Source organism: Lacerta agilis, chromosome 17 (genome assembly GCF_009819535.1).
Source record: "Lacerta agilis isolate rLacAgi1 chromosome 17, rLacAgi1.pri, whole genome shotgun sequence".
Taxonomy (NCBI): domain Eukaryota; kingdom Metazoa; phylum Chordata; class Lepidosauria; order Squamata; family Lacertidae; genus Lacerta; species Lacerta agilis.
This window is the reverse complement of record NC_046328.1, coordinates 3041499-3054347: the sequence shown is the minus strand read 5'-3', so window position 1 is coordinate 3054347 and position 12849 is coordinate 3041499. Positions and strand designations below refer to the sequence as shown.

Genomic DNA, 12849 nt, shown 5'->3' with positions numbered 1-12849 from the left:
CTCTGGGAAGGTTGCACAAGGCCCCTGGAAGGCTGTAAATGCTGAGTTGGACTATTGTTCCATGTAGCTAACCATTGTGTACAGTGACTGACTGGCAGGATTTCAGACAGGAGTGTTCCCCAGCCCTACCTGCAAGATGTCACAAGATCCTTGTGGGGTCTTGCAGGAGCTTCTGACAGCAAATAGTACTGATACAAATGTCTTTGTTCAAGTCTTAATCCTGCTGTGTGCTTTTTTCCTAACAGTGAGGAGGACTTGAAGAATCAGTATTTGATGTTAAATCCAAATGCGACTGGAGTATTCATAGGACCTTATCCTTTTGGCATAGATCCGGTTAGTGTTCTTCCCTGGAGCTTTCACTGTGTGGCAACGATGACCCTTTAAAGAAGAATTGGCAGTTTTATGATGCTGAATCATAGGCCAACAGATTTACAGCTTTAATTTATGTAAATATTTCTGTTTGCTAGGATAGTCCTATAGAGTTGGCAGCTGTTCCTCACTTCTTAAGGAACTGTACATGCAAAAGGTGGAGGGTTCAGTCCCTGACATTCAGTTCCCTATACCTGGCCACCTCCCACCCTTGTCAGCAGAGCACTTAGTAATGCCTTGATCTCATTTCAGTTTTCCCCCTTGGAACCTCTCCCTCAAAGAATTCTCAGCAATAGTCCCACCTTGCTGTCTCAACTGTAGCATGATTTTCCATTTCAAGGACATTATCCTGGGTGTCCCATGTTTTCTAACTTGCAAGAGAAGTTAAGTGTGTTTGTAAAAGAGCTTCATGGGGTTTCTTGCTTACCTTGCATAAAGGAATGCTGGAGAAGGACCCCGTACTGTGCTCTTTAAATCCTTGCTTGTAGTTAGAATTAGAGTCAATATCTCATTCCTCTTCCTCGGTTAAGTTTGATTCTATCTGCCTCCCCCCTCTCTCTCTCTTACCAGATTTGGAACCTGGCAAACAATCGCCTCAGTTTCTTGAATTCCTTCAAAATGAAAATGTCTATAATTATTGGAGTGACCCACATGACGTTTGGGGTCATCTTAGGAGGATTAAACCACTTGTAAGTGTGTGTCTTCACAGCAGAATTGCAGCAACCAAAAGCGGAATTAAGGCATAAATGTATTTTTAAATTTTCTGTTCTTAAGATAAAATGAAAACAGCTCTACATAAACAACAAGCTGAAGCTTACCAAATTATCAATGACTATTAGTGCAAACTTTTCCATGGCAATTAATATAACCTACATTCTCCCTTCAAATTTATCTTGCTGCTCCAGATTCAAAGCCTTTGCTGGGTGCTAGGTGTGTCAAAGCCTTTTTTCCTTTAGCTGTTAGCAAGTTTATATCACTCCTCTGTTGTCGTCCTTCTTAGTTACCTGAGGCCTGGGAAGGTTTGTACTAAGGGTCATAATAAACTGATAAGTCTTGAGAAGATTAATTTTGAGGTTTGGGATTTTTGAAGGTATATATTTATGTGGCTTTAATTGGTGATTATTGAAAACTGTCAGTTTATCCAGGACAGTTGTGTACAGTGGAGTTTTGAGGTGAATTGCTATGCTCTCCTCTGAAATTTTATATGCAAGGATCAAAGCCTATTGGTGAGTATCAGCTTGTTGTGTTTTATGTACAGTGGGGTTTTTTCTGGGCTATTAATATTTTTATTTTTATTTTATAGATTTTTTGTGCTTGGGTTCTTTGTTAAATAAGGTCTCAAGTCGAGTCTCTCGTAAGTCGAGGTACCACTGTAGTTGTTTATTTCCTTGACATCTGATGGGAGGGCGTTCCACAGGGCGTGCATGACTGCTGAGAAAGCCCTACCTGGTTCCTTGTAACCTCACTTACTGCAATGAGGGAACCCCCAGAAAGCCCTCAGAGCTGGATCTTGGTGTTCGAGCTGAACAAAAGGGGTGGTAATGCTCCTTCAGGTATACTCTGCTCTCTTCCCTGCTCCTACCACCTTTCTTTCCAAGACATCTATCCTGTGGCTACAAATGGCAAAGAACAGTTTTCTCTTAGGTCTGTAAGTAGCAGCTTATCCCACATTGCAGAGGAGAGTTGCTGGGCAGTAAATGTGTTGGCATTCATTGTTCAGATCAGGGGTGGGGTAACTGTAGCCCTGTTGTTGAGTTCCAACTTCCCACAGCATGGCCCAGTGGTCAGTGATGATGGGAATTGTGGTCTAACACCTGGAGGTTGCAGCTTCTTTTTTCTTGGCATAGGCAGTATATTTATTTATGTATGAGCTTTCTGTGTAAAACTGATTTCCACTTTGAATACAAAAAATGAAATGAAATCCACCTTCTTTCTTATTCCATCAGGCATTTCAGGAAGAAGTACAATATCTATTTGGTGTTCATTCCTCAACTTCTGTTCATTCTGTCCATCTTTGGATACCTGGTTTTTATGATCATCTATAAATGGTTGGCTTTTAGCGCCAAGAACTCTGAGTCGGCTCCCAGCATTTTGATTTTGTTCATTAACATGTTCCTGTTTCCTAATAAGAGAGAACCACACATCTTTTTCGAAGGACAGGTTGGTAAGCCTTATAATATGAAAGATAGCCACAGAGTTCCTTCTCTTTGCCTGTCTCCAGTCTTGCAGTAGGGTTTCCTAAAGAGAAAGCAAAACACACAACTCTTCAGCTGAACTGATTTCAAAGGAATAGTTAGGCATGTACTTAAATTTCCCCAGTTGAAATCATAGAATCATAGAGTTGGAAGAGACCACAAGGGCCATCCAGTCCAACCCCCTGCCAAACAGGAATCACCATCAAAGCATTCCTGACAGATGGCTGTCAAGACCTCCAAAGAAGGAGACTCCACCACACTCCTTGGCAGCAAATTGCACAGGTCTTTAACAGTACATAATTTAGGTTGCTTAAATGTATATTTTCTAATGTGGCTGAAGGTGTGGGGAGTAGAGCCACTTTGGGGTATATGTGCTGGGAATGTGCAGCAGTTACTGAATTTTGGGAAGAGTTAGGTGAAAGTATTACTTGGTTCTAGGCATGTATGGAATGTATGTCTTTCCCTGTGCTGGTATTGTTGGCATCCATCTGTCTCAGGAGACGATGGACTGCGCCTCTGGGGATGAAGTCAAACCACTGCGTTAGCAGCACCAAAGTGACCTCCCGGGGCGCAAGCCTGGGCAGTGTGTATGTGGGAATTAGGAGAAATCTTTTTCATTCTAGAGAAAGGAATAAAACGTTCTGATAAGAGCAACACTTCTTTTTTTTAGCAACCCAGTATTGCATAAATGAAAAGATCAGAAGTTAGTTTGTGGGCACAGTGGCCTGGGATGAAGGTGGCATATGAAAGTTGTAGCATGGAAGAAAAAGTGTAAATGTGGGAATATTGTAGTGATGCATGCAAAGTATAAACAAGGCAATATTAAGGGGTGGTTTCCCCACATTTTTCTCTTTGCTGTTCTTTCTGCCCTGGTTTGGTTTTTGTCTTTGTTGTGTGTATGGAGATGCAAGTGGATGCTTTGAAAGGAAGAGAGGCAGTTGGGGAAATATATGGAATTGAACAGACAGCCATACAAAAGTGTTCATTTTAGGGCTTGTAACCCAGTTTTAAAAAATCTTCAAATGCAGTCCTAAATACACTTATTGAGAAGTAAACCACATGGAACACAGTGAATTCTGAATAAGCATGCATAGAACTGAATCATCAATGCATAATCTCAGTTTTTAGTTAGTTGATAAATTTTTACATGTGTTGCAGGAGGCATCGTATTAGGAAAGTCATTTCTTCCCGTCCCTCTTCTAGGATGGTATTTGCCAGCTGCAGTTTTAACACAACTTTCACTTTTTTATTTTAAAAAAATCTGCCTGATTAATATGGTCACCTTGGCAGGTGATCAAAAGAGTCCTTTTTAACTATTATTCTAACTTAATAAATGTTGTGGCCTTACTTTTTTATTGTATTAAAATTAATAAGGTATAAACAGTAAATGAAAAAGAGCCCCAATTCCAAACTAGCATTTAAGTCAGTTGTCATGCAAATCCTTTTCCTGCAAAGAATTGACACCCGTCTGAATCCTTTCAGTAATGTATATTGCTGTGGTCAATTCTTTGTATTGTACAGTAATGTATATTGCTGTGGTCAAGTTCCCTGTGGTTCTCTAGGTGTTGTTGGAACCAAGTCCCATTAGCTCTATCCCTATTAGGAGGGTTTTAGTGGTTTTGTGTAGGGAGAAAGGAATCAACCTCCATATAAAACAGCTTTGTCTTTTTTGCCTCCTCTCTTTCAAAACAGATGATTGTACAGAAATTTCTCCTGTCTATTGCTGTGCTTTCAGTCCCAGTGCTGCTTTTTGGAAAACCACTTTATTTATACTGGTTGAGCAATGGAGGCCAAAGCATCGGAGCATACAGAGTATGTATTGGAAATAACTGCCTATGATAGCATGTGTGTTATAAGATTGGCAGAATCCTTCTTCCAGTTAAATGTATGTTCTCTGAATTAGTTTGATGGATCTGTAAACACATGTTCTTTTTGGTTAAGGGGCAAGGAAAAAAGGGTAAGAATAAACACCGTTTTGTTACAGAAAAGGACATATATATGTTTCCAAGCCAAAAGTAATAAAATGAAGTTCTGTAACAGTGTAGCCCAATTGACCAGCCTATGACTACAGGCGGAGGTTGCGTTCCTGGGTACCGTGCATATATGTGAAATCATGTATAGTGGGGATTGCCATCTAAAAGCCAAACTACTCTAAAAACCCACCCAACTCCACCACAATTGTTCTCTCCAAATCTCCTTTCTCAACTCCAACTCTTCACAGCCTCAAATGTACGTGCAAAGGCTCATAGGATTGCTAACCATTTTCTCTCTCTTTTCGCGCCATTTTCCCACTGTTTGGGGGGCATTTTTGCCTATTTCATGGCTTTTTGCTGTTTAAATTGATGTTATTTATTTCCTGGCACTGTGCATAATTGCAGTCACACGTGTGTTAAACGCATTAAAGTGGGGAGACACCTGTATTATTATTATTATTATTATTATTGAATAATAATATTATTCAATAATATTGAATAATATTATTCAATATTAACAGGTATTGACATGACCCTTACCAGTTTTTGATCTTGTGAACAGTCATTTTGCTGTGAGGCTGTTTTTGGCCCTTGAGGTCTTGCCAAGTTGTGCCACTGGGAGGGTTCCCTAAAGTGCAGCTAATTCTTACTCTTCACACACTATAAATGCAACCTTAATTAAGTAGAGGGCTGTGGGTAGAGTGTGTTTCAGCTCTCAAAAATTTGGGTAGCACTGAGATAGAAATACAGAAGGCTTCATTGCATTTTTAAAAGTTGGTCACCTTTCTTGAGAACTAAATCTTTAGCGCTTGGGGGGGTTTGGGGGGGGACATGGCTTGCATGGTTGCTGTAATCCAACTTGGGCCGCTGAGGTGGGGTGAGTGATACAATTCAAATAAATATATATATTTTTAATTCTCCAGAAAGGCTACCGGTTAGTACGAAAAGAAAGTGAAGAAGAAATTGCTCTGTTGAGAACTCACGATATTGAAGAAGGAAGCAGCTCTTTGGACCACAGGCACAAAGATGAGGAGAAAGAAGAGGTAGGTGTGTGTGTTTTGCAGACACTGCCTGTAGTTTGGACCTATGTAGAAAGAATTGTCTCAGTGCAGAACAGGGCTTGTTCCCCTTCCCCTTCAGTTTGTGGTGTTATATTTCTTTCGGAAGGAAATACACCCCCTTTGTGGCTTGTATGCATTTATCAGTGATCTGGAAGACTGCAAAATGTGATGTTACATATCTGTCACAGGCCACCTACAGGATGCTGTCTCTTTTTTTAAACCCCTCCTCAAAACACCCTTTTTAGGGTGTCCTGCACCCTGGCATTTACCCTTGCCCATAAATCCCTTCCTCTCTTTCTGTTGCCTCTTCCTGTGTTAAATTTTAGATTGTAAGCTCCTTGAGGAAGGTACCTGCCATCTTGTAATTTGTTACTGTGTTGTTCTGGGCTTTCTGAGAGTGCTGTCTAAAAAACTTGTAGCAGTAGTTCTTTCAAATGTTCTGCCTCCAGAGACCCTTTTCATGCTGAGTTGATCACTCTAGAACTACTGCACATTGCAGAGGATTCAGGATAGTGTTGTGTGATTGACAGCATACTATGAAGCCTCTACATTCCCATGCATGAAGTATGTGCCTAAGATAAAACCTAATGCTTCTCTGCGCTTTTGGGGGACAGTAAGGGTAAAAACTGCCCAAGGAATACCGTTTAAAAACACCATAGAGCAAGTTCAGACAGGCTGACTGAGATGTGGCAATGCGCATTACTATCTACACTGGCAGGCAGCAGCTCTCCAGGATTGTAAGCAGGATTTTCTCCCAGCCCTATTTGGAGATGCTGGGGATTAAACCTGGGACCTTCTGCTTGGTCCTTCCTGATACCCAACAAAGGCATACTCTGTAGGCCTGTTGGTCTCAGTGGGTCTACTCTGAATATGACTAGCACTGGATACCACCTACTGTAATGAATTTTATGTGTCCTGGGAATTCTGAAGTACATCTGTATGTTTACATATTATTTTTCTTTAGTTTAACTTTGCAGATGTATTCATGGATCAAGCTATCCATACCATTGAATACTGTCTAGGATGCATCTCCAACTCTGCTTCATACCTCAGGCTCTGGGCTCTTAGTTTGGCCCATGCACGTAAGTATCCTGCATGCAGTCTCAAACACTCTGTTTTCTTGTTCCCGCCTTGGTTCTTTAGGAGTCTTCCCCCGCTTTTGATTTTAAAACAAATATAAAACATATTTAATTCTAATGTGCATATTCATTGTCCTGTTCAGACGTAATAAAAATAGGTTTACTACTATGTGAATGGATTGCATGAATTCAACCCTCCCTTCTCCTCTTTCCATACTGCAAGGAAATTGGAAGCATCCATTTTCAGTTTTAAACTATAATCATTATTCCCTATAATGTATGAACTTGGAGAACTGTGGTATATTGAAGCTATGGTTAGTCAAGAGGCCAGAATCCAAAACCATGGTTTGACCTCAGCTTTTTTTTACGTAAGTTTTTATTAAAATATTTTTCATGAGTAACAAAAGTATATTCATTATCTCTTATGTTCAAATGGTAGAGTTCAAATCATACAGTTCAATTACATTCAGCATGATACACTGTAGGTACGGGCAGTATTGGGTTAAGGGTGAAGAAGCAAACTGCATTTCCCTAAATTTAGACACCATAGGAAATACACTTAACTTAAGAGTGGAAGCAAATTTTCCAGTCTCACCAGTATGAAGTGGGGACAGCAGATCATGCAAGCCTAAGAGCTTTCCACAGCTCATCCACATAGTCCAAAGCCATAGTTTCCTGTAGTGTCTGAACCAGCGCTTGATAAAGGTATTACATCTTCAACTGCTTTTAATAATGAGAAATGCCTATAATATGTCCCTGGTAAAATTACTTGTCCTCTAGGCATGCCATGTGGTAAAGTATTAAAAGCAGGATTTGCGACAGTTCATTGTGTTTTATTTTTAGAATTATCAGAAGTCCTCTGGGCAATGATCATGAGAGTGGGCCTTCATGTGGATGCGACTTATGGGATCATCCTTCTCATACCGGTTTCAGCCTTATTTATGGTTCTAACAATATTCATTCTTTTAGTCATGGAAGGTCTTTCTGCTTTTCTACATGCTGTACGACTTCACTGGTATGTGTGTTCCTTTTAATGTGTGTGTGTGTGTGTGTGTGTGTGTGTGTGTGTGTCTGGCTTGCTAGCAAAACATTTTGGATTTTTTAAATTTAAAAATGTGAAGCTTAATTTTTATTTTTAAAGTAAATGAATCCTTTATTGACATTAAATATGTTCCACTTGAAAGTCATTATTCATTGTGCATATGATTCAGAGCATGTTTGCATAGCAGTTTTGAAAGGGGTCCATGTGATTACCTTTATTTTAATGTAGTGTTTTTCTTCTTACAGGGTAGAATTTCAGAACAAGTTCTACTCAGGCGAAGGATACAAGTTCACACCTTTCTCCCTTCAAGACATTTCTGTACATTGTAATAGATACATTGCATAGTTTGGCTGCTGTAGTCAGTACATCTCTAGAGTTGTTTGAAAATAATCATGTACCTATTTGTCATTCTTGTACAGTTCATTGTAGAAAAGAACAACACTGATTGCCTTACAATGCATCCAAATAATTTTGTAATATATAACCTCACATTTGGATTTTGCAAACATGGATTTCTGGTAAATAGTCATAAAAATGTCTGTGTTTTCCAGTCATGAGCACATATAAATTGATTTTAAAACTGATTCTAAATATCTCATTGATGCTTTTAGAAATGCTGCAGGTATTTTTAAGAGCAGTTTGTTCTCTTTTGTAAACCCTTACAGTGCATCCGATATGCACTTAATTGCAAGTAAGCCCCATTGAATCTGAGTTCAGTACTGAAAAATGCCCTGTCATTCTGCCTTGTCATTCCTGTTAGTACCGGTACCACTGCATCTTCATGATCACTCATAGCTCAGAAAAGCAGCGGCTGAAAACAAAGTTGCTTACCTTTCAGTATTTACAGGAAACTGTTAAGACTTTGTTATAGAGTCTAAGACATGGGCTAAGATATTGTTTAAAAGCTTTTTGCCTCTGGTTTGAGCAAGAGCTATGCTATTTTTTTGCCATTGCACACCCTACATTTTGAATAGAAGAGGGAGGATTTGAAAGACATGCCAGCTTTTGGATTCACTAAAAAACTTGGAAGCCTATGACCTTGAATTTTTTAAGGAAATACCTGTTAAGTTGACCAAGGAGCAAGTTATAGGGGCTCACAGTGATTCTCTTCCAATATTGCTACCTGAAATTATTAAATATTCTAATTTAACTCCTGGTAGAACTTTAACTTCGTTGAAATTAATTCCTTGAAATTAAGTATATGCTTATGTAAGTTTCTTCAGTATTGCAGTCTGAATATCCCCATACCTTTTGCTCAGAGTTAGTACAAGTTCTCAGAAAACAATTGCACACTCCATTTATGCACATCATTCCATTGCTGGAGCTTAATACTTGCAAAATCAGGTTCTAGTTTCATTTTGTTTTCGACACAGCAGTGAATTTGAATGAAACTTGTTTATATTCAGTGAAGACTGCTACCTTTTAAAAGTTTTTTTTTTATTTCAAAATGGAAATGGGAGTATTTCACCTTACTGAGTTTTATAATTGCCAGCAGAATAAATCTAGCCTTCTTTCATATTCATCTTAAATAAAAGCTAATCACTCATTTTGAATACAAACATTGTGCCTGTTAAATTGTAGCTTGCAATGAATTATGATGGTGATGATTTAAACCTCTGGGGAACTAAGCTGTGGGGGAAATGAGGAAGAACAAGGGTAAGATAGGAGTCCCTAGAGAAAATGACTGGATGAGAATGGGCGAATACAAGAGGTGGGAGGAGAACTATTATTGTAGGGATGGTGGCAGGATGAGAGTGGGTTGTAATGTTCAGGAAATATAATCATTACAATGGATACAAGAGACTGCCCAGTAAAAAATATCACATCCTTAGATTAATGTAGTCTGGAACCATTCTGGTGTAACACTTTAAAGGTTAAATTCCCCCATGATAATCTACTGAAGAAATGGAAGAAAAAGAATGGGCTACTCTGGTTGTGAGTAGAGGTGGATGGTGTCTTTAATGCATGGCAAAAGTACGTGTGTGTAGGATAGAGGTATCTGGTACAGCAACAGTGATTTGAAGCCAAGATTAAGGAGAGGAGAGGGAGGAGGGGAAGTTGGAAAGGCAGAGTTTAATTTGGAGAAAGGTGGAGGAGTCACATAGCCCTTAATTTAAAAATAATAATTTTGAGGTGGAAACATGAAAATGGGCTATTTCAATCAGTGCAAAACAAATTACAGTCGTACCTAATGCCTTGCGAGTCTAACGTTTTGACTTCCGAACTTTGCAACCCCGGAAGTGAGTGTTCCAGTTTTCAAATGTTCTTTTGGGAGCCAATCGTCGGACGGGGCTTCTGATTGGCTGTAGGAGCTTCCTGCAGCCAATCAGAAGCCATGCTTTGGTTTTCGAACATTTCAGATGTCAAATGGACTTCCGGAACTGATTCTGTTTGACTTCCGAGCTACGACTGAAGAAAACATAAAACGGCCCAAAATTGTGACAAATGACCATGTGCAGGAACTCTTGTATATTGTACTCAATAAAGTAATGCCATATAGCTGCAAACTTAACTTGTGCAGTTTGGTACCTAGCAATTTTCATTAGCAAGTTTTCCTAGTAATGCAAGCTCATGATCTGCCACAATTTTTGATACCAATACTCAAGATAATTAATCTGGTAGTCTCAGTGCTTGGCAATTGTATCTATTTCTGTCCCTTAAAAAGTAAATTATCAGTTCTTTATGGAGCAAACATAATTGTCGCTTTCAAAACTATGAGAGGATACTTTGCTTTGTGATCAGCCCAATTTCCTTAAATATTTCCCAACAAAAATAAATTTTGGGGGGCATTCCCACTACATGTGCCAGTATGTGCCTACTGCATGACACCCTCTCCAGAGTAATGGTGTTACATACCATTTGTGAAGAATTTTAAGAGCCATTTAAGAGCCATTTTAAGAGCCATCTTGTGAGCTTTAACTGACCCTATCAGTTTGTCTAATCACCCTTTAAAGGTACCTGAGCCAGTAGGAGCTCCACAAATTATTGTATTGTGTGAATGAATATTTTCATTTGTCTTGTTTTATGAGGTGCATTTTCTTGTGCTCCCCACAAATCTAGTGCTCATTACTGCATTTTAAATTCTATCTCCAAGCAGTGTACATGGGCTCTTACTTTACTCTCAAAACAAACCCACTAGGTAGGTTAAGCTAAGACAGGCTTCCTCAACCTCGCCCTCCAAATGTTTTTGGCCTACAATTCCCATGATCCCTAGCTAGCAGGACCAGTGGTCAGGGATGATGTGAATTGTAGTCTCAAAACATCTGGAGGGCCGAGGTTGAGGAAGCCTTTGCTAAGAGATTGGTAACTGCTAGCTGAAGGTCAATCAGTGAACTTCACACCTGATTAGATTTGAATCCTGTATTCCCAAGGTCAAACTCCGAGACACTTGTCTTAGCTCTCTAGTGGTTAACTAAAGCCTTCCAGCATATATGCTTCATCACCCCTTTCTCACACAGAATTTAAAATAAAATAGAAAAGAATAGAAAGGCCTGAACTCTGCTCTGCCACTAACACAGGGGTTGGAGATCTGTTACTGTCCATATACTATCAATCCCAGCCAGCATAACCCCAGCCAGCAATAGCCAGGGATGTTGGGAATTCTAGTCCAGCAAATACCTAAAGGTTACGGAGCTAACCTTGATCCAGTGGCAGAGGAAACCTCTCCGGCACCCAGGGTGGCGCATGTGTGGCATCCCATGCACTCCGTACAGAACGCCGCACATGTGCAGTCCGTACAGGTTGCGGTGCGAGAGCAGCAGCCTGAATGGACGCCACACCCTCGGCCGCTCTACACCTGGGGGGAGGCAGGGGCCATCTTGTCACCCCTCACAGAGTGGCACCCAGGGCGTTCTGCCCCCCTTCCTACGCTCCTGCCTTGATCTGGAGGTTGACAAGTTCTATGTTGCTATGCTAATAATAATAGATAAAAGGTAATGGGTAAAGGACCCCTGGGCAGTTAAGTCCAGTCAAAGGCGGTTATGGGGTGCAGAACTCATCTCGCTTTCAGGCTGAGGGAACTGGTGTTTGTCTGCAGGCAGCTTTCCGGGTCTTGTGGCCAGCAGGACTAAACCACTTCTGGCGCAACGGGACACTGACGGAAGCCAGAGTGCACAGAAACACCGTTTACCTTCCCTCCACAGTGGCACCTATTCATTTACTTGCACTGGTATGCTTTGGAACTGCTAGGTTGGCAGAAGCTGGGATGGAGCAACGGGAACTCACCCCGTCGCGGGCATTTGAAATGCCTACCTTCTGATTGACAAGCTCAAAAGGCTCTGTGGTTTAGACCACAGCACCACCCATTCCCTACTACTACTACTACTACTACTACTACTACTACTACTACTAATAATAATAATAATAATGTGTTTATTAGACAAGGATTGTAGGGTTGGAAGAGATCCCAACAAATCTAGTTGGTTCAGAAACCAGCCGGTGCAGAATTCAGTGGCCAGGTTTCTCACCGGGCAGGACATTTTCAGCATCTAATGCCAATCCTGGCCCGAATGCACTGGCTGCCAATTAGTTTCCTGGCCCAATTCAAAGTGCTGGTTTTGATCTATAAATCCCTAAGCAGCTCAGGACCATAACACCTCAAGGCCTGGACCCTGTAACCATTCTCTGAGACCTTTCTTTGTGTGCCTTCCCTTCAAGAGGTCTGGAGGGTGGCCACACGAGAACAGGCCTTTTCTGTGGTGGCTCCTCATTTGTGGAAATCTTCCTGAGGAGGCTCATCTGGCGCCTTCATTACATATATTTAGGCACCAGGTGAAAACATTTCTCTATGACCAGGTGTTTGACTGAATAACATTCTATGGTTCTTAAAAATGTGTTTGTGGGAGAGAGGAGTTATTGGTTTGTTTCTGTTTTATTATGTATTTTGTGTTGTAAACCTGTGATCTTCAGATGAAAGGTGGTATACAAATTAATAATAATAATTAATAATAGCCCACAGTTATAAATCACCAGGTGCTTTTTATCTGACATGACACCCATTTATCACATATACTTTAGAGCCATCACCTCATAAAGACAACAAGCATAAAGACAACCTAACGTCCGGGGAGACCTAAGGCGAATTCTGGGACTCCAGAATCCACAGATACCTGAACAGTCTCTAGCTCAGGT

The 12849-nt window shown here is 40.5% G+C and overlaps 1 protein-coding gene across 1 annotated transcript in view; it reads left to right on the top strand.

The window, feature by feature from the left end:
• Positions 1-8303, top strand: part of ATP6V0A2 (ATPase H+ transporting V0 subunit a2) — a 28678-nt gene extending 20375 nt beyond the window's left edge. The window contains exons 13-20 of the mRNA XM_033136387.1: positions 246-333; positions 940-1058; positions 2316-2529; positions 4257-4376; positions 5461-5580; positions 6563-6680; positions 7521-7692; positions 7965-8303. Coding sequence (XP_032992278.1) covers positions 246-333; positions 940-1058; positions 2316-2529; positions 4257-4376; positions 5461-5580; positions 6563-6680; positions 7521-7692; positions 7965-8064 — 1051 coding nt within the window. The 3' untranslated portion in view covers positions 8065-8303. The remainder of the gene's footprint in view (positions 1-245; positions 334-939; positions 1059-2315; positions 2530-4256; positions 4377-5460; positions 5581-6562; positions 6681-7520; positions 7693-7964) is intronic.
• The last annotated feature ends 4546 nt before the right edge of the window (positions 8304-12849 follow it).